The sequence below is a fragment of the Triturus cristatus genome, chromosome 4_2, assembly GCF_964204655.1.
Source record: "Triturus cristatus chromosome 4_2, aTriCri1.1, whole genome shotgun sequence".
Classification (NCBI taxonomy): domain Eukaryota; kingdom Metazoa; phylum Chordata; class Amphibia; order Caudata; family Salamandridae; genus Triturus; species Triturus cristatus.
Window position 1 is genome coordinate 817,423,574 of NC_140586.1, and position 22,413 is coordinate 817,445,986.

The following is a 22,413-nucleotide window of genomic DNA, read 5'->3' on the forward strand; positions in this document are numbered from 1 at the left end:
GGGCACTTTCATGCATATTCTATGGCACTGCAGACCAATCCAGGAATTCTGGCGTAAGATGCATGTAGTCATGAGCGAAACATTGGAGGTCGAGATCCAGCCAGAAGCGCCCAGATGCCTCCTTAATATCTGGGAACCGACCAACCTCACCACTCATACCGCACACTGGGTCACACTCCGCTGTATGATAGCCAAAAGGAACATTGCTCAGCTCTGGGGGGCCACACATGCACCCACAATTGCAGATTGGAAAAAAGACCTTGATTGGTGTATGCTAAGAGAGAAGTTTGTGTATACTGCCCGGGGCTGTCCCCGTAAGTGGTCGAAGGTATGGGCCCCTTGGCATTTATACAGTGGAAACATTTGTACCCCCCCCCCCCTCGCTTACAGAACAATGATGTCTCCCCCTCCCTGTGATTTCCACTACATAATTTTACTGTACTAGTATGTATATTTGTTTTTGCGGTACCTTCCATATCGACCTTTTGTGATACTATGCCTTGTTGTCGAGTCTGTTTAATAAAAAGATTTATTAAAAAAAAGAGAAAGGAACACTATTACTGCCCAGCACCTATGCCTCCCTCTGATCAGTCTTTGTTGGGATCATTTAGCTAAGTTAGGAAGACTAGTGGATGGGGTTAGGTGAGCTAGGTGGCGTAGCTAAGGGAGATTCCTGGCCTGAGATTCAATGAGCATTTGGGATCAGGGGTGGAGACTGAGGGTGTGGAGAGAGCTGGAGGACAGAGGCGAGGATAAGGAGGAAAGGTGTGAGACGGTTGGTAATATCAGCATGGCAATCCAATGCAAGGTTGCTTGTGTCTCCATGAAGTTTGTAACCCCTTATCAAACAATGGGTAGGTAATGAGGTCTCCTGCAGTGTCTGAGCCTTAGGGATTGAATCACTGCAGGCCGTAAGCTCAAATGCTGGGCGGATAAGTGTTTTCATGTTCTGAGGGGGAGAGCATGTCCAAAATAGCATCCTGATTTGATGCATGAGGACCAATGAACATTACCTGTGTTACTTGACTCTCAATTGTCCTGCTCTTGTTTGTGCAAGGTTAGTTTAGCCATTCCCTTTGCAGAGTAACCATTTTAAAGTAAAGCGACCTGAGCTGATGAAAAGATCTGCTAATTCTAATTGTTTCCTTCTTTTCCAGACTTCCAAAGTAAAAATGGGAGATTAAAAATGCACCTTGCAAAAGCCATGTACAATGTGTGAGATCCACTCAGGCTCCGGCTCTCCCTCCTCCCTCTCGCGTACTGGAGACCAGAAGGAGAAAGATGACTTGTATTTATTGAATGTTCTCTTTTTCTTTTGTCCGAGTCTGTTTCTTTTTTAACTCCCTCCATTGCTGAAGAGTGATGTAAAAATGGTGTATATAATTTTATTCATCCTGTGTGATTCCACAGGCACCTTTTTGGTGGCCTTTGTGAGAGAAGAAATAATATATATGTATATATATATCTTTTTTGTGAATTTTAGCTCCCTTTTCAGCTGTAAAAAGTGTATGGCATTTCCTTGATGAGTTTTAAATGGATAGTGTGATAAACGAACACAGTTTGGGTGTTACAATAATGTTTGTCCGAAATGTGATCGGACCTGTAAAGTGAATTAAAATGAGGTGGCCATTCTGGGCTTGTGTGTTCAGTGGACCTGGATCATTGTCAGTTGTGGACTGTTTCACACGCCCGCACAGAACACACGCAAAGCTTTCAAGTCCTGTTGACCATTGGCCAGCACTCTTCGAAGGGCGGGTTGGAGGGAATTAAGCAAGCTGCCAGAACTACGAAGTGGGCAGTGTGTCTGAACTTTCTTCAAAGACAGATGCCAAGGTTGGGCCAAGTTTCATTTCCATATTACAGCAGCATCCCTCCTCCCTCACGAATAGACTTGCCGTTGTGCTATCAGGGGAGATATTTGTTTCTAACTCTTGAACTGTCTAGTGTACTTGCTTCCGGCTGAGATCCTTTGCACCCCTTTGTTTTGCAGTTTGAAATACCACAAAACCTCGTATGTGTATGTAATAAATGGATTTATCTTTCTATCTGCGCATGCCATCTCACCCTTCGTCTTTCCTCCCGCTGCTTCCTGATAGCAATGCTACTACCTACAAACACATCTCCGAAATGCAGTTGTTGGGAGCCAAAGGGGACTTTGAAAGTCGCTAGGATTGTGCATGCAGGTCTGGGACAGCTTTTTCGTTTTTTTCTAGAGCGTGGGTGGACTGAATGTTTTGAAAACTTCCCAAGCACATTTAAATGTTTTTAAAGACCGAAATTTGACTTCATGACGTTGTGCTTCGTAAATGTTATCTTTCTGTGAAGGGTATAAACTGGGCATACCCATCTCATCCTAATACATGTATACCGCTATGAAGGTGACTCTCATTTTTCAATATTAACGTGTCTCTGACCAGCTTTTGGTGGTTCTTTGGGGCTTCTGCTGTCGTACTGTAGCAGGTTGGCTCTTTGCCTACTCGAGCTGTAAGTTAGGGAGTGTAGTTGTCTTTCTCTGGGTGGAAGGAACCTCACGTGATCATCTTCAGTCTCTTTTCACAGGTTCTGGCTGTAATTTTTAGTCATTGTCTGATTTTACACCTTTGACTTTTTGGCTATTTTTGAAGTCCTAACCTTGGAATGGTCTCGGTTTGTGCGCATCTGCAGGGAATTCTTCCGTCTGTAGAATGACAGACATTGCCTGTCTAACCAGCCATGGAGTGACATTCAGGAGCCATTTCCATACCTTTGTGCTGCCAGTTTATCAGCATAGGAGAATACACTAACCGGAAGCCGCGGCTTGCCCTTTGTGTTGAAAGGATGAAAGCCTGGCCTTTGGCAGTGCATGGAGGCAGCGCGCTTCCTTTGAGCTACTTTCGGCAGTTTCCTTTATTTTGTACTGTGAAATGGTGCTCTGTTCATACATAGAGAAAAAAGGGGTTTCTCTTCCCCTATTGCAGGAAAGACTTAAAAGCCTCCACCGTTGGCAGGAGACGCTGCTGATGAAAGGGCTCAGAGACCCTTATTTTTTAACAGCAATGAACCTTTTTTATTTGCTTGGATGAGGGGCTACTTACGGGAAAACACATCGTTTCACTTTGGCCTTTCATTTGCTGCTAAGCCTGAATCGTGGTGAACGTGACACCTGACCAGCTAGACATCGCAGATTTAAAATTGGATTTCTGTAGAATTCCGGAGAGCATGCCGGCTTTTCTGGTGCGGTCATGATCGAAGGTTTAACACTGGTAGTTTGGGAGTGCTTCCAAAGCACTTTCTGATCGATGGGTGCCCGGATTATAATTTTTTTTTTAAGTTGATCTGCTAATGACAGTTCGTTCTTGTATCGTTTTGGGGAGTAAAAAGAACACAATGCTTTTCCCCTGCTAATTTCTCATCAGATAATTTGCGAGTTAGATGAAGGGGTATTATGTTTCTAACAAGTAAATTTGCTTTTTGGATCCTTAGATCTGTGGCTTCTGCATCTGTGAAATGTAGATGTTGGCCTTTCCTGTTGTTGTTAGCCTCTTGGCATTATCTTATCTGCACTGACCATGGCAGTGGTGAACTTGTTTTGGCTCGTGGTTTATCACTTTTGGAGTGTTTACTGTAGCCTGTTCCTACACGATAACCTTGTCTCCCTCGACATTTGCAAACACGCACTGAGCCAGACAAAGCGAAAAGATAGCTGCACCCGGCCTCCATTGGCCCATCCTGATAGCAGGACGTGGAGACAATGTTTCTTTTTCATTCACATTAGAAAATATTCCTTTAGTGTCATTCAGCACTAGGAAATGCAGAGCATGCCGGATCATGCTTGACCAGACATTGTTCTATGAAAAGATGTCCAAGAAACAAGCTATTATACCAACATCTAACAGCGAGTTTAGAAATATTTTATAGAGTGACCTTACATTTTAAATCGGAAAGTTAATTGCCCTTGCAAAGAATACACTTTCACTAATTTTCATATTAAGGTTATTCTAGTTTTGTTTTTTCTTGTGGTCGGGGCCTCTCCTATCTTAAGTAGAGTATATGTAGTTTCCCTGCTTCTCTGTAGTGGAAACTAGGAAGCGCTATTAATGTTCGAATAATGCAAACCACTTTTGCTGCTTGAGTGTTTTATTTATGTATTTGATGGTGCCCCAGACAGCCATCCACCCTCCAGATGTTTTTTTCTTTTGGATTTTTAAAGTGCATAGCTGCCCAAAGGAAGATTTTGCTTTGGGCTTTTGATAAATGGAAGCTCTGAGTGTACATCAAGCAAGATGCCCTGGATGTGGGTTTCTTTCCATATGCAGTCATTCCTTGTCCTGTGCCGTGAAGCTTCATCCTCCAGACGATGACCAAGCTAAAGTCTGCCACCCATCCCAGTGTCTCAGGTCGGCAGTCATAGTATCATGCTTATCACTAATCTCTTCTGTACTTTGGTTTCGTACTAACGGTGTAGAGAAAAAACATCACGCAAAAGCATCAAACAAAAAAGATTGTTGGTTTTTAAAGTTGTTTGATGTAAGAGCATTATGGCAGATCCTATAAGGAGATCTTCAGACTACTATGCAGTCACCCAGTTGATGGATCATATCCTCTTCGCAGAATGGTATGAAATTGACTTCCATGCCCATCTAGGGTCAAAAAAGGAACAGAACACTTATTTATTACTGTTCTTAAGTTGCATGTCTGTTTTTGAAATGATGCTTTAAAGATCAAGTGTTGGAAGAGTACAGAAAATAAAGCCTTGGCAATATTGCAATTGAATTTACCCATCCATCTGGCTCTTTGTTTAGTTGCCATCTACCCAAAATATTGGCCAGTTATGTTTTGCTCCCATTCTGTATTTTACCCCAGAGGATTGATGAACTTGTCAGTTTCTCGGTCTATTCAGCTCGCCCATGGCCACTAATCCAGTTCTCTACTGGAAACAGTTCTGCTGTGCTGTTTCGTATCATAAGTTCTCCATATGAAATCCTGATGCCTCTTGGGGTTTATATGGCGTCACTGACTGAACATACCTCATAAAAGTTTTCAACGCAGTTCTGACGTCCTCCGTTTCATGCACCATTTTGGAATGCTCATCCTAACTTCTACAAAAGAAATGGAAGTTGAACTCAAATTGGAGATGCAAAGGGAGGTTTGTTCAGCTTCTTTGAAAAGTTATTCTGGTAATTGTCTAACTATGTAGTGGTTCGCCGCCGAAATCCTGACTTGTCATTATGGTTTGAATTAAGATTGTGAAAGGAAATTTGTTAAAAAATGGCATTAACCTATTGTTGCAAGCTTGATTTCTGTTTTTCTGAATTGGAACACTATATATGAGGATTAAACTGAAGATTTATGTAGTACATGCTTTAATCACAATTTTAAAAAACCTACAAAACACATTAATATATTTCTGCTCTTCTAAATAAAAATATGAAGTATTGCACCGTGTTAAAGTATTTTAGGTCTGCTTTTGGTAGAATATGTAAGCAATAATAAATGAAAGTTTGTCTTTTTAAGCAATATATGATCAGTTTAGGAAGTAGTTGGAGCTCCCTGAGAAATGTACATCTGCAGACTGTGCGGTACTTTGTGGAGCACCAGTGCACTTTCAAAGATGGTTGAAAGGCAAACAAATGTTTTGTTAAGAGCAGATCTATCTGACATTTAATGAACTCGATTTTTCATGGTGCTTTGTTGGGTTCTGATGCTGTAAACCCACTGTTGAACCCTAATGTACATTGAACACTTGTCATGGGGATTTGTGCTTTTTGTGCTTTGTGATACTAAGCAGCTTGTGGTCTTATTTTTATGTTTTCCATTACAATTATCATTCCTATTATGGTTGGCTAGAAACTTGCAATGGTGAATGCACCACCATGCCTAGAAATCCAATATGTATTGTTTGTCCAGGTGAATTTTCAGTCCCAAAAGCCTCTGATTACTAATGACCAGTCATTTCAGACTTGGACATGCTTTTAAAAGTGTGCATCACTCTTTGGTACATTTCTGCTGTATGTTTGCAATTGGGATGGGGGTAGTGGGGCACATGGGAGGGAGGAGACCGGATCACACAGGGGAGGTATACACTACTGGTACAGTTTGTTATGAAAATGTGTGGTTCTTTTGTCTGTGAAATTTTGCATCACTTTCCTGAGAGAGTTTTCTTTGGTTGTTGAAATAAAAATGCCACTGAACTGCCTGCCATCGGTCGTGTTTACTATTTAACTGTGCCAGAGCAGCTGTTGTTGCAGGACTGTCTCTGGGAGCGTTTGTTTTTGAGAGGTGTTTCTGTCATTCTTTCATTATTAACCTTATGTAATTTAAGAAGCACAGGGATGACAAAACAGTCAATCAGTCATCCGTGGATGGGAAGTAACGCGTATAAAACCTCTTTGGCGTTTGCTTCCTAGCAGTGGTAGAGTTTGCTATTGGGCTCCTCCTGCCCATTTCCCTTTGGTGGTGCACTGGTTTGTTAGGCGGAAATATCTCAGCATAGAAGTAGTGTCAGTTAATGTGGAGATCTTCTTAATCTGCCTACCGCCTCTGAATTGGGCAACCAGATATTCTCTAGTGGGACTTGCAAATCAAGGGCAGGTTTGTATGCCCCACAATGCTGTTGGAATGACTGACTGTAGAAGAAGATGGGTACCTTGAGGGAAGAGATATGCCTACATTGGGTATATAATAATTCATACTGGAAAGAAGAGCACAGGCTGCAGTCCCACTCATAGAATCCAAAACCTTCTAGCAGTTGCATTTCCTCTGGTACTCCCCTCACAGCCATTGGTAGGTGAATGCAGCACACATAGTTGTTGAGATCTACCTGTACAGAGAGTCCAGCCACATTGAGTTGGCTACTAGTATGTGCTCTGCAAGCCTTGGGACAATGTGGATGCTAACATGCAGATGTGGTATTTACATAATGATGGTGGGCAATGGGCATATCCGTGTTTGCTTCATGTAACTCTTGTGTCATTGGAGTATCTGTAACCTCATGGGTAGTTATGCTTTCTGAGGCCCTATAAGGTTATCGGTGTGAAGGTATTGAGTAACCTACACCAGTCGGCAACTTCCTGAACATGGGGAGGGCCAGTAGAGTGAACAACCACTTCCATAATAAAAATACCTGGCCTTTTTTCTTAGTTCAAATATTTTTATTGAGTGTTTAGTAATTAGATAATATTTGACATTTAAATAGACTTGCAAGACTTTTGATAAGGTGCCCAAGAAGATAAATTACCTGTATGTAGCCCCAGATAAAGCTGAACAGTTGGCGCAGAGGTCAGTTTGGTGGATTTTTGTCAGTAATGTGGATTATATTAAGTTTCAGATGAGTGCCCTTAATTGTTGAAACTTTCTTATAGTGGTCTGTTACTATTTAAGGGCCAGATGTACTATTTACTGCTCACAAAAATACTGGTTGCAACTTACGAACAGTATATCATTTTCAAAGTCAGCCTATGTACAAAGAGGTCAGTTTGGAAAATTTAGATTCTGAGTGGCCGCAACCCTACCTATGTCATTAGTATTCATAAGGCAAATTGCGACTACACAGATTGGAGCCATCACATGGAAAGTGACCACAATGCCTGTGATTGCCTTTCAGTAAAGTAAGCTTTTTTTAATGAATTGTAAAAGGTTTTTTTTGGGGGGGGGGGGGGGGGGGTCCTGTGGTTCACCAAGAAAAAATGTTTTATTCACTCAGACTGACAGGGTTCTAATAGGGACCCTTTTTGCGAAAAAGCTAAAATTTCAGTATTTTGCAACTGGATTTCGGTTGCAAAACATTCATGTATATGAAACAGATTCGGTATTTGGAGAGGACACCTACAACATGCCCTTCCAGATATGAATCCTTCTCTATTCGGAGTCCCTTTTTAGGAGTTCGAAAATCTTTTCCGACTCCTAAAACTGGGTTAGTGGATAGCAAATACTGCATACATAAGCAACTGCAAAACTACTGTTCAAGCCCTCCTACTCTCATCTGGATGGTGCTAACGCCCTGCTACTTGGCCTCCCAGACTTCATAATAGCACACCTTATTGCAGCACGTTTCATTTACGACCTGAAGAATTGTGATGATATCACCCCCATTGTGCTGGACCACACGATCTTAAAAACAAGCACCCCGGCTTAACATACAAACTCTCTCACAATCTTAGTTGGTTTTTGACATACCAGCAGCCAGAGGAGAATCAGACTGGAAACTAAAGTGTAAGAAAAAAAACCTATGAAGCAGGACTGTTCAGTCTATACATCCAGGAACTGAAACACATCTCTGTACCTGTAAGGGCCGCCCCAGTGCTGCTTTAATTTGTGAATGAGTTGAAGACTAACCACTCTCACATACCGTATGATTAACCGTCTGTCCACAGACCAGCTAACTTCCTTATCACTTAACTTTTTGCTTGTCTTTGTCCCTTGGCTAGGATCATGCTATTAAAATACCTCATACATAGAAAAATCATTTTATCAGTCGTAAACACAGAATTAAAGAATTTGCAACTATTAAAATGCATTGTAAATCTAGACCCAGGTCTTTGTTTCACAATTTACAGAAATACAAATCCCAGGCAACTACTTTTTTTCTGCATATTTTCCCTGCTTGTTTCCAGTGAGGTAGGATGGTCTTTCCCTCGAGGCGAGCAGTAGATGAAGTGGAAAGTGGCTATTTTGATTCCGTGTTGCATCATTTGGACAAGCATAATTGCCTAAGTATGCTATGGCTGGTTTTTGTTCCTAAGTTAAGATGTGCCACCGGGATGTTACCGTTCTAATGGATGCGCTGTTACTGAGTTGAGAAGGGCATTTGTGGAGATGGTGATCAGGGGCCTCTGATCTCCAGCAGAAAGCCAGCTCCACTTCAACTTTTTGGAGCTTCAAGCAATTTGCCTGGCTCACCCCAACCCCAAAAACATTAGGGGGGAAATGGTGCATTGCACAACTCATTTGTCATTATTGAGTTGCATTAGCTTTTAAAGCATAGTAAATGATGATCTTGCTATGCACCAGAATACCTGTAATTCCCACCCTATCAACTTCCGACAGTGCCTCGCATCTCTCCATAGTCTCTCTGTCACATGTATTTAAGTTGTTTCATAGCACCTCTCATGCCATGTGTAAGGTGTTGGAGCACTTTACATCACACACACACATAAAGAGACAATGAATAATGCGTGTGTTAATCAGTGTATAGAAAATGTTACATAAGGCAAAGGGGACTACAAGGTGTAGGATTCGTATGTCATCCATACTGGTAGGCCTTTTTTAAGAGTGCTTGGTCTGGAGAAGCACAAACTCAGAATTCCGAACATGACACATTGGTTAGCATTGACCTCAATAATAAGAATTTAATTCTACCCAAACAAGCCTTTTTAGCAGCATCAGGATAATGATAGACTGGGAGAAAATAATACAACTTACTCACTTGTACCATGCGGTTTGCATGCAGGGGTTTGAGGGCAGTCCATATCTCACTGTACTAGATTACAATTGTAACTTATGAACTGCACAGCAACAAAAGAATACTTGTGACAAAAGCAGTAACCCATTGAGCTATGCACATAAAATACTGCTTTTTCTCTCTCCCAAAGCATGGTACATGTTCTTTGCAGCAGAACTATCAACCCTCTGTGCTACCTTAGATTAGTCAAAACTGCCACTTGACAAAACACCCATCTCTCCCCAGCAGGTACATTAATCACGAGAGTTATCTTGACACTTTTATTGTTGCCTGAAAACTGCTGATTATACAAGGAACTTTGCAGTGCTTTTAAAACTGCTTCCTGCGGACCCCCTAGGAGTGTGTCGCAGACACCTGGGTGTCTGCAGACCACAGTTTGGGAACCAATGCTCTAGTGGACACTCTGGTTCCTCACTGTCCTCCCACCTCATTTTCTGTGGAGTTGACTCCTGAACACCATAATATTCAGATTTAGGCATATTGTCAGCTGCAATTTGTTTGAAGTGCTCTGCGGATTAAAAACTGACGTCAGGGCTTGAAGGGTGGCTCTTATATGTGGCTCTGCTCCATCACTTCAAATGGACGCCATGTTGAAAAAGTCTGCTTTTCAACAGTCCCAGCTTTCCCACATGGAGCTCATCTGTGAACAAGGCTTGTGTTAGGTCCGCTTGATTCTTCCGATTTGACACAATAAATCACTTATCATCATCAGGCGTGTGGGTGTTTTATTCCTGCAGAGCGAGCAGTGTTGAGTAACATACATTGATACAGCTTCACCCGAATCTGCCCTACCTCGAGAGGGCAAGAGCTGGTGCCAACAGGAATCCTTGTGCGAGAGATTATAATGAATCTACCTCTAAGCCAGCTCTTTTTCCAACACGGGAGACAGCCCATTGAGCCAACAATGGACATGGGACCAGATGTACGACACATTTTACCAGATATTTGCGACCGGTAAAATGCATTGTTCTATGTAAAAACCCTATTTTGTGAGTCAGTAACCAATTATCAACTCGCAAAATAGGGTTTGCACGTCACTATTAGGAAGGGGTGTGCCAAGGGCGTCCCTGCCCAATAGCGAGTCGCAGGGGGATGTATGATTGTTTTGCTACCAGAATGCGGTCGCAAAATAATCGCAGTTTACCAGTAAGTCCGTCTCAAATGGGAAGAGGTCCCATAGGGGACCCCTTACCTTTTGTGAATGGTTGCAAATAAGTTTTTAAACAGCAGGCAGTGGTCCCAGGGACAACTGCCCACCCTTAACAAATTAAACGGAAATGTTTAATTTTTCTTTTCTGAAATGCATCCCATTTTCCTTTAAGGAAAACTGGCTTCGTAAAAAAAAATTGTTGATATATTGAAAAGAAAACAGACATGGTGGTCTACTATCCCCAGCAGGCCACCATCCCGGTGTTATTGCCCATTCCCAATGGGTTGTGACCTGCCTCATGAATACTGATGAGGCAGGTCAATTGTGACCCGGATTGGGAATCGCTAAGGTGTCTGAGACACATTGGTACATTTAATTTTTCGAGTTGCAAAAAATCGCAATTGGAATGAAGTGGTCGTACATCTGACCCATAGAAACTGAGATAGCGTCTCAACTAAACACCAACCTTTGCACTTAGGTTTTGCCGTTCGTGTAGAGTCTTTCTCATTTGCTCAACGCGAGTCAAAGTACTGAATAAGCAGGAACTGCAAGGAATACGGCCGGGTTAGAAGAGCACTGGCACACGCTGCTGCTGTATTTGAAGCAGTTGGCGTTGCCTTTTTCCACATTAGAAGACGCGGTACTTATGACTGTCTCCTGCGGTAAATCCATGGTTGGGACAATATACAGCAACATTGGAACTACCCTTGTTGGTGCATAAAGGGAATCTGCGCATGTACGGTATGTTTACTTCTGTGAGCTTACTTTTTGGCATTACATTTATTTGAAGACAATGAATGTTAATGAAGGTTAGACTCTTGAGTATTTCTGAATTTCGTCACTGTGGAGTAAATGAAGAAATCTAATGGGGGAAAAAGACGTTCAGCTCATATGTTGTGTATGTTTAGTGCACTTGCTGACAAATTAAATCACTTTTGTCACAGGCATCAGGGTCTTTTTTTTCTGCAGAGTAATCAGCGAGCCTTGTTGAGTAACTTTCTTTTTAGTTTTATAAAGCACAAACTCAACCCGAAAGTATCAGAGCGCTTTACATCAGCACCAGTTGCCTTACAGATGGGTGCATTTGTTTTGTTGGGCATGGTGAGATTACGTTATTTGCCCATGATGTGGAGCATCTGTCCCGGTTCCCCAGCTTCAAAGTCGACCACTCACCGCACCACCTCAAGAGGGCAAGAATCGGTGACAACGGGAGTCTTTGTGTGAAAGAAAATACGTATACGTTGTGTGTCCCTGACAACCTTTGGGGGAAATAGTGATCATCTGGGGCTAACAGGGGCACTGAGCCTCAACCCTAGGTGGGTGAAAGAGGGCGGGGCAGTGCTCTTATGTCCCAGGATCCTTTCTGCTATGGGTCTGCAAACTGGACCAAGTAAAACCACTTCAGCACTTGACTCTCAGTGGTAGTTCTGGCGCGTAGTCACAGGTTTCGGGATGTAATGTGGGGGTGCTCAAGCTCAGAACTCATCAATTACACAGCAATGCAATAACAGATTGTCCAACTTAGTGCTTGACTTTTAAAAAGAAAAGCACTTTATTAAACACCAAAAAGAAATTCTACACAAGTAATGATAAGCAGGGGCAATTTAGTAATCTGGGCTCTAGGCCAAGTGCACCGCGATCTGTTATCCTGTTCATCTCCCCTGGATTCCCCACTCTCTGGAGGGTAAGTAAGCCAAAGGTATGACACTTGCTGGGAGTGGCCTGTGATGTGAGCTGATGTTGGTAGGACAATGGAACAGCCTTGTAATCCAGCTGTATATAGGGCTGTCCCTGCCTCTCCTTATGAGTTCTCGTTTAGGATTGGCCTGCTGTCTGCTGTAGAGGCTGGAGCATCCTTATCACTTTACTCCTCCATCTCAGTTATGCTCTTGCGCATACCAATCGTTCCACATCTTTGATGCAGGTTGCTATGATTCTAAAAACGGAAATGTGCACCTTCTACTTGCCTCGCTCCTTCTCTTTAGGACTGACTCCCCATCATTGAGGAGCTCATTCCCACCATTACAAGTGCACATAGCTCATCTCAGTTTGTGGGTGGTACCTGATTGGGGTGCACATAACATCAAAACTAAAGACTTGCCACACATCCTCTCAGCCAAACATTAGGCACAACCAGCATTCAACACACCTCTGTCACCCTGTAATTGGGATTCATGGGGCATTAAACTACACTTCATAGCCAAAAATAAAACCACATGGTGGTTCCATGTTCACCGACAAATGGTCCTATTCATTCAGAGTTCAGCAGAACCATCTCAAAATGATTGACATGTCACCAAAGCCATATATTCGGTAAAGAGCCACCTAATTGCCGGTACTGTCATGCGCCATACCAACTTTCATCTTAGAGACTCGCAGCTAAAGGTTAGCATCCCCTCACACACTCACAGCATTGCATCCCAAGTGGGACAGATATTGGGATGCGTCAGTAGTAAACGCTACATTCTGGCAGAGCAATTGACAATCGACCCCCCCCTCACTACCCTCCCAAACTTGAGAAAGAGAATCCCGTGGCACATTCACACTTCAAATCCAACAGCACCAAGATTCCTCTAGAGGAACTATGGTTCCTCCACTTCCATTGACTGAGTAGAACCATAGAGAATGCAGAACCCTGCCAGAGTAATGGTGGTTACTACTGAACAAATAACAAAGAGGCATTAGCAAAGCCAATAGGCCTAGCACTGGCTGTCCGTCTTTTGGCTTTGTCAATGCTTGGTTTGCCGTGGTTTTGGGAAATGTTATTTTTGGCGGAACTCTGGGGCCCTTGCCAATAGAAAAACAAATGGCAAAAGTAGGTTTGTGCTCAAAAAGCACACATTGCCATGGTACTTCGTGGTGCTGGAAAAACTTCTTTGTATGTGGATCTACTTGTGAAAGAGTGAAATTAAGCAATGGCTGAAGCAGGATGGCCTAGTACTCCATAGTGTATACTGATGGCTGTAGTAAGTTTCAAAAAAAGGGAATGACACAACAGACCAGCGGATGGAGAGGGCTGGATGAAAGCTCATATATGTAAGGATATTAAACATGTGATTTCAGTAAAATCAAAATGTCTTGTTTAACACCAGACATAAAAGCACAAATTACAGCAAGTGTGGTTAACACCATGTCCAGAGCTATTTTACACAGACGTTAGTACTAAATTTTACTTTAAAAAAAAAAAAAACACCAGAAAGCTACCCGAGTGCCTGGAGAGTTCATGTTTTTAGCCATCGATGCTGAAAAAGCATTTGACCGTGTGCACTGGCCCTATTTGGAGCAGGTGCTAGAAAGAGTGGGGATGGGGAGACCGGTTCCGCACGTACATACTCAACTGCTACAAGTTTCCCACGGCAACGGTCAGAGTGAATGGCTACACTTCCTCCCGATTCCATATTGAGAGAGGCACGAGACAGGGGTGTCCCTTATCCCCCCTCCTCTTTGCCCTTTATATGGAACCTCTAGCTCAAAGACTACGGCAGAACCCGGAGGTACAGGGGATTAAATTTGGAGGATACACCCACACTATCAGCTTATATGCAGATGATGTGTTTAATATCACTCACGGAACCAAGGTCTTCACTGCCGGCGTGTATAGCAGAACTGGGCGCCTTTGCCCGAGTCTCGGGCTTTAAGGGGAATGCGGACTAATCCATGGCCCTTGACCTATCTTTGTCGCGATCCACACGGGAATACCTCCAGTCCCTGATCCCCATCCAATGGGTGACAGACACGATCCCATATCTGGGGATACAGCTGGCCCCCTCTCTCCCTGCAGTGGTTGCTATTAACTATGAGATATTGCGCAAGAAGAACGCCACGAATTGGGCTGGTGGAAACACTACCCCTTGTCATGGTTAGGTATAGTGGCGGCGGTGAAAATGACTATTCTACCTCAGATACTTTATCTCTTCCGCACCATACCCCTGTGGCCGCGGGCGAGGTGGATCCGTCAGACTCAATCAGAGCTGACCCAGTTAATCTGGAATGGCCAGAAACCACGAATGCGACGAGCCTTGGTAGTGCTCGCTCCGGAAAACGGAGGAATGGGGGTCCTGGATCTTCAGCTCTACTTCCAAGCGGCACAGTTACGGTACCTGGTGGAGTGGAGTAGACGGGAATCCGAAAAGCACTGGTTATTTCAGGATCAGGCAGTGGCAGCCCGACCTCTGCAGGAAATCCCTTTTCTGCGCAAGCCTCACAGGCCTCCTAACTTATACGCTTCATATATCACACGAGTCCCTCTAGAAGTGTGGGATGCTACTAATGACAAACACAAACTCACAACCTTCCCGTCCCTGCTCACCCCACTGGCGGATAACCCTGATTTTACCCCCAGGATGGATAAGGCAGCTGACGGAGTCCACTCGTTCGCCCAGTTGAAGCAGGAATTTGGGTTCCCGGAGTCCGAGAGACTTCGATATTTCCAGGTGAGGCACTGGGCGCTCCAGCCACAGCTCCGCTCTGGGGCAGAGAGACGCTTCTCCTCTTATGAAAGATGGCTTCTCACACATACATCAGACCAAAAACTCATTTCAGATCTTTACAAGAGATTGCAGATGATGCATACGCACAATCACAACCCCAGTAGAGAATGGTGGGAGCGCGAGTTGGGCAGAGTACTCACACATAAATAGTGGGAGGGAATATACTATAGAGCCAGACATTCCGCATACCACATGGGACTCACGGAGACACTAAGATCGTGACCTATTGGTACTACACCCCGGAACGCTTGCACGCAATGGACCGTACCAAAGAGGTGACGTGCTGGAGGGGCTGTGGGCAACCTAGTACATCCACTTTGGGAGTGCGTACACGTCTAACCATACTGGACTCAGGTGCTGGATGAGGTGGATAAACATTTTGAGACCGAGATACCACGCTTCCCGGCCTATGTCCTCCTGGGTTTCCCCAATCCCTTGACCTATCCACTAAAATCCCGCAGAGGTAGACAGATAGCTATAGCACTAGGGTCTGCGACACAAAATATTCTCCTACATTGGCGTATTCCGAATTCCCCAGCTTTTACAGGTTGGCTGCACTGCCTGTGGCATGTCCTAGGGATGGAGAAACTAGCTCTCACCTTGGCAGGGGAGGGAACTAAGTATGGGGAATTGTGGCAACCATTTTTGTCACTGTAAGTGGCTGAATTTTGAGAAGTCACATGCCCCAGGTATTTACGGTTGCTGCGGCTCGCAGAGGTGAGGCAGACGGCCTGCTAAAGGGGTAGTCGGAGAGTTTATATAGCTTAAGTGGTGGACGTGGAGCATGATAAAGGGAGGGGGTGGAGGGGAACGGTTACAGGCCCGGGAGGTGTTTCTCTTCTTGGGTTCCCCCTTTTTTTTTTTTTTTGGTTTGTTTTATTGCCCCCCCCCCCTTTTTTTTTTTCCTCCCATTTATTGTTTAATTTATTGTTTAATTTATAGGTAGTATTTCGCAGCAGGGCTCAGACAACTGAGCAATGCTTTATAGTCATTGGGCGCAGTGGCATCATTATAGCATACTATGAAGATAACTGTTTGTAGGTGGTTATGTCTTTTACCTTGCCAACTAATAAAAACATTTAAATCATAAAAAAACACCATCTGGAAACATTAGGTAAATCAATTGTGGTCACCTAAAACAAGTGTTCATTGTCTCCCAGCACACCAAAGGTGATTTATACAGAGAAGATGTCTCTCACCATGTAATCTTCTGCAGGGCACATTGCCGCCCTCTGGAAAATACCCCATCACTGCCCCATACAATTTTGCTATCTTTGGTTTGGGGCAAGCAAGAGAAAGGGCTCAGCCATCGTTTTCGTTTGCTATAAAAGCCAATTCCGTGGTGAAGTTAGATTTTGAATAAATATTGAGGAGTGGCAGCTGCGGAGGTTCCAGGAATGTCATTGATTTGAAAGGGGTGGAGGTGAAGCCTGCCCATTCATAGCTTAGTGTAAGGGCAGACTTAAGGAAAGAAGGAGGCCTTTGTTCTTTAGGCCCAAGATGGTCTGTTGAACACTAGCTGAGTGGGAGCTGTTGCCAGAACATGTTTCATATAGTGGGGGGTGCTTATTCCCTATGAACACCCCTGACCATTCCACATGCCGCCCCCTCCGGGGAGAAGGTCTGTGCCAACTTGCAGTTCCTTTAGAATAGTGCAATGTGGGATAGTGTTCAGTAAGCCAAACTGGATGTACTTCCAATATTAGAAGAGTTGCCCCTGGGCACTTTTTCCTCATTGCTTAGGGAGTGCCCAGGAGCCACCTTTGACCACTGGTTGGGGAAACCTACATAGCTGGCACCTCTCCCACAGTGTCTCAGAAATTCTTTTGGACCGCTGAAAGAACAGAAGAAGGACTTTACCTACTATTTAAGGCCTGTGAGGAGACCTAACAGGCTGGACTTGCTCCGCTTTGCACTCCGTTCAAAGAAGTGGACTCCAAGTGCTAGGAAGGCTGGCCTCCTGTGTTGCTACAGAGACGTAAGCTGAATGAGGCCTTTTTCATGAAGTGCCCACCTGACCAGTTGCAGCTGACCTGGCCTGGACCTGCTGATGGCCTCTACCAGAGTAAAGTTTGACCCCCGAAGTGCCGTTCCTGTGGTCCTAGAACTGTTGGATGTGGACAACAATCTAAAAAATTGAGACTGGTGAATGACTTTTATTTCTCAAGGTGAACTATCATCCTCCTGAAGTAATAATTCACTTTCTTATTCATCATTTTATGAGGAAATGTATGAAGTCATTGTGAAGACGCAAGGCCCCGGTGTAGCAGGTAAATGAAAGTTTATTAAGAGCGCGACACAGTACACCCATGCAATCAAAGCAAAGGCAGTAACTCGAATGAGGGCTCTGGAACATGGAATCCAAATTGTACAACGCAGGTACACAGTTTCATGTTCAAAGGAGGGACAAAGCAATAGGGGAAAGGAGGGAGAGAAGGGGAGGGAAGAAGAAAGAAGGATGTAACCCATCTCTCCCCTAACAGGCAAACCAACAAAAAAAAACCAAGAAGAATAGGTGCAAAAAACAAGAAATCAAGACCAATATCTAGCAGGTAACGAACTGGGTCTGTTATTCCTCTTAACTCTGGATGCTACAGACTAGGCAGAATGAGGACGCAATGGAAAAGCATAATCTCTGTCCATGCTGAGCTGATAAGATTTGCACTTAGCAACTCCTCACATTCCACACTTTTCCATTCTGAGTAATAACACTGTTCTTGCAAACTTTAACAATTTTGATGGGATGACTGAAGTTGGAAATTCCTTTAGCTGAGAAACCAAGTTTTTTAATCCTAACCCACTCACCAACAGTAAAGTCAGGACCACTTACATTCATATTAGAGTCAAACAACGCTTTCATCTTGTCCTGCTTAACTTCCACACGCTTAGCAACAACATCCAAATCAACACAGTCGCCAGCTTTGTTAACTCTCTTGGTCCACCACGGGCAGATATCTGAAATAGGTTCTCTGCCCTGCAAAAGTCTGAAAGGACTTACTCCAGTAAGCGAGTGGGGGGTGATGCGGTACATCCACAACCTCTTTCTTACCACATCCCTCCAGACTCGCTGGACTTACAAGCCGAATCAATACCATCCTTTAATACCTGGTTGAATCGCTCCACTTGGCCATTCTCCCTTGGTTCATAAGGAGATGTGGTCAAATGCTTAATACGACACATGCAGATGAAACTCTCCATCTCCTGTGACATGAGTTGTACCCCATTGTCTGGCAGGAAATCGGCAGTAATATTGCATTTCCCAGGGACATACACGACCTCAAAATCATACTCTTGTAGGTTGTTTGGACGTGAGTCGAGCAATACGAGCAGTAGAGTTCCATCCCTCCTCCCCCCGCAGATAAGATGCCGATGAGGGGCTTATGATCAGTCCTAAGAAGAAACCTGTTTCTCCACACATAGTTGCGGAAGTGTTCTATGGCCCAAATGTATTCCAATAGCTCCCTCTCGATCACAGCACACCTTCTCTCAGTAGCCGAGAGAGTCTTAGATGCGAAAGGTACACACCACTCTTCCTTCCCAGAGCACTGGCTAAGTAGTCCCCCCTCCCCAGACCATAAAGACTAGTATCAACGGTAATGATACATCTTTTATTTAGGCAATAAGACTTGAGAGTGGGGGCATTCACAATCTCACTTTTGATTTGTTTAAAAGCGGTTTCCTGTCTATTCGGCCAGACCAACTCGGTGGACTTCCTGGTCAACTCTCTGAGGGGCTCCATCTTGGTGGCAAAATTCTGTATGAATTTACTATAATATTCACACAGACCTGCAAAAAAAAGAAGTTTCTCTCTGTTGTCAGGAGGAGGTGCATTGATGATAGCATCAACCAATTACTTTTTGGGCACCACACCCTCACCTGAGAGAGTGTGACCAATATACTCCACTGACTTGCAGAAGAAATTGCATTACCCAGCTTTAAGTGTCAAACCACTCTTTCTCAACCTTAGGCAAACCTCCTTGACATGTTGGAAATTATCATCTTCATTGTTGGAAAAAATTAGGATGTCGTCCTGGAAGCATTTCACAAAATTACCGACATCCGTAAAAATGTGGTAAATGGCCCTTCGGGAGGATCTTCTGTCGCAGCAGCAGGGGACGGTCCTCCACCCGAACCTGTCCAGCCTCCACCTCCATGCGTGGAGATTGAGCGGCGGCAGTTGATGCCATTTGACTTGCCTCCTGAAGTCTGTGATATCATTCTGGCAGCCAGGCGTCCCTCCACAAAGTCGGTATACGCCTGCCGGTGGAACAAATTTGTGGCATGGTGCACAGCAAAGGCTGTGGATCCCCTTTCCGCCCCTCTTTCTGAGGTTCTCCTCTTTCTTCCTTCTCTGGCCCGGCAGGGCTCTGCCCTGGGCACCCTGAAAGGTTATCTTGCTGCCATCTCTGCCTTCTTGCGGCTTCCTGATCAGCCTTCTCTTTTCAAGTCCCCTGTGGTTACACGCTTTCTAAAAGGCATTACTCACACGTTCCCTCCTGTCCCTTTTGTAATGCCTCAGTGGGACTTGAATCTGGTCTTGACATTCCTGATGTGCGCTCCCTTCGAGCCTCTTCACAATTGTCCTCTTCGTCTTCTGACTCTTAAGACTGCTTTTCTGGTAGCCATCACCTCGGCTAGACTGGTGAGTGAGCTCCAGGCTTTATCTTCAAAGCCTCCTTTTCTGTCTGTTCATCCGGACAAGGTTGTCCTTCGGCCTCGTCCCTCCTTTCTTCCGAAAGTGGTGACTCCATTTCATTTTGGGCAGTCTGTCACCTTGCCCACCTTCTTTCCGCCTCCGCATCCTTCCAAAGAGGAAGAGAGGCTCCACCGTCTGGACCCAAAACGTGCGCTCTCCTTTTATCTGGACCGCACTAAGCAGTTCCGGGTGGACGACCAACTTTTCGTTGGATACGTGGGTGCTAAGAAGGGGAAAGCTGTGCACAAACGGACCATCTCTCGGTGGGTCGTTTTGTGCATCAAAATTTGTTACTCTTTGGCAAACAAGGACCCTCCTGTTGGGTTGCGCGCCCATTCTACTCGGGCCACAGCGGCTACTACTGCCTTGGGACGGGGAGTCCCTTTGCAGGACATCTGTCAGGCGGCGACGTGGGCTTCGCTACACACGTTTGCCAGGCATTATTGCCTTGACAGCCAAGTCCGGAGGGATGGCTTCTTTGGCCGTTCTGTCCTCCAGGACTTTCTGGTGTGATCTTGGTTCGCAGACCCACCACCGGGGATGGTATTGCTTGGGTATCTATTCTAAGGTGAGGAATCTAACTAACGTGTTTCTTTCAGATGAACAAGTTACTTACCTTCGGTAACGATGTATCTGTAAGAAACATTTGTTATTTAGATTCCTCACCGACCCACCCATCCTCCCCGTTCTGCGAACTGACATCTAGGGTTAAGGTTATCCTTTTCAGGCCCCTAGATTTTATTTTTGGCACCAGTGTCGGTCTTTGCATGGCTCTGCGTTGCTGGCGCGGAAGGCTATGTACAAGAACTGACGTCAGCGCGCGAGGGCGGCGTCTAAGTACTCCGACGTCATTCCGGCGCACGACGCCGACGACGGACGCGGAGCCGCAGACGACGCCTAGCGACGCGCAAGGGGTATTGCTGACGAAAAATCTTCCGGATCCAGTCTGACGCCTGGGGATATTCTAAGGTGAGGAATCTAACTAACTAATGTTTCTTACAGATACATCGTTACCGAAGGTAAGTAACTTGTTCTCTTGACCCAGAAACCGGTCCCGGGATGCTTGTTTCCGGTTCAGGGAAGACCTAGCTTGGCAGTTCGGGCTGGACTGTTCCCATGAGGCACAGGGTCAATACTAATTTGCATATAGCTGGGTCTGAACTGAGGTGGTGAAGTTAGCTAAAGAATTATGATGTATTCTACCCGGATCTGTGACTGGGGGTGAGTGTCTGAAAAGTTTCAGCACTGCGTCTATCATCTCCTTGTGTTTGCTTTGCTCGCTCTAAGTTGGTAGGGTATGCCCAGACGTGGGTCCCTTGCTCACTTTGCCACTGGATTCAAACTAGCCTGGTTGATGAAGGGTGCTACCAGGAAACCGGTCCACCGGTCCCAGGATGGTTGTTTCCAATTTAAGGAAGACCTGGCTAGGCAGTTTGTGCTGGACTGTTCCCATGAGGCATAGGGTCAAGACTGATTTGCATATAGCTGAGTCTGAACTGAGGTGGAGAAGTGAGCTAAAGAATGATGATGGATTCAATCCAGATCTGTGACTTGGGGTGAGTGTCTGAAAAGTTTCAGCGCTCCGCTCATTATCCCCTTGTTTTCTTTGTTCGCCTTAAGTTGGCAGGGTATGCCCAGACGTGGGTCTCTTGCTCACTCTGCCACTGGATTCAAGCTAGCCTGGCTGATGAAGGGTGTTACCCAGAAACCGGTCCCAGGATGCTTTTTTCTGGTTCAGGGAAGACCTGGCTTGGCAGTTTGGGCTCAACTGTTCCCATGAGGCACAGGGTCAAGACTGATTTTCATATAGCTGGGTCTGAACTGAGGTGGTGAAGTGAGCTAAAGAACAATGATGGATTCAACCCAGATCTGTGACTGGGGGTGAGTGTCTGAAAGGTTTCAGCGCTCCCTCCATCATCTCCTTGTGTTTGCTGGGTTCTTTTGAGCATCAGCTACATGAACTTGGGGATTAGGGAATCCCTCCTCTCTAAATGCCAGTTGTGTTTGCTGACGTGGGCACGCAGCCACACGCTGTGGAACGATCACAATATAGATTTCCCTGTCCTAGCCAGTTTATTGGCACACTTTGTTCACCCTTCTGTAAGTTTTCTCTCCCTCGACAAATTTGTATGAAACTTGTCATGAAGTGTAGCCCTATGCACGAGTGCCAGTGTTAATGCACATTTGTCAAATGCTGCCAAAGTTTTAAACAAAAAACACATTTAGAATAGAAAGTGAGAATTGACTATAACTTAATAGCTGCCTGTTTAACATGTTCACTCCGTGACAGATGCCAGTCATATTCCTCCACCAACATATATACCATTATGTCCTTGCACAGCACATGTTGATTGTTCACATTTGCTACACTATGGGTGATATTCACAAGGATCTATCGCCGAGTTAACGGCACATTATCGTAGCCAAAGTTGCGATAAACTTATTGCCCCAATCACAAGCTGGTGTTAACAGCCCACAGCACCAGTTTACCAGCGATAGCAGCCGCAAAAACCATCGCCACAGATGACCCCTTCAACTCTCGCTAATGAGATGCAGAGAAGGCGTTCCCATGCCAAAAGCCGCGACAACACCACTCCACAACATTCACAGCGACCAGCCAGAACTGCGATAAGAACAC

General features: G+C 44.8%; 1 protein-coding gene across 1 annotated transcript in view; it reads left to right on the forward strand.

Moving 5' to 3' along the window:
• The window catches only part of ATP6V0B (ATPase H+ transporting V0 subunit b), a 124,339-nt gene extending 118,164 nt beyond the window's left edge, over positions 1–6,175 (forward strand). Inside the window, exon 8 of the mRNA XM_085602768.1 lies at positions 1,158–6,175. Within this exon, the coding sequence (XP_085458894.1) occupies positions 1,158–1,184 (27 nt within the window). The 3' untranslated portion in view covers positions 1,185–6,175. The remainder of the gene's footprint in view (positions 1–1,157) is intronic.
• The last annotated feature ends 16,238 nt before the right edge of the window (positions 6,176–22,413 follow it).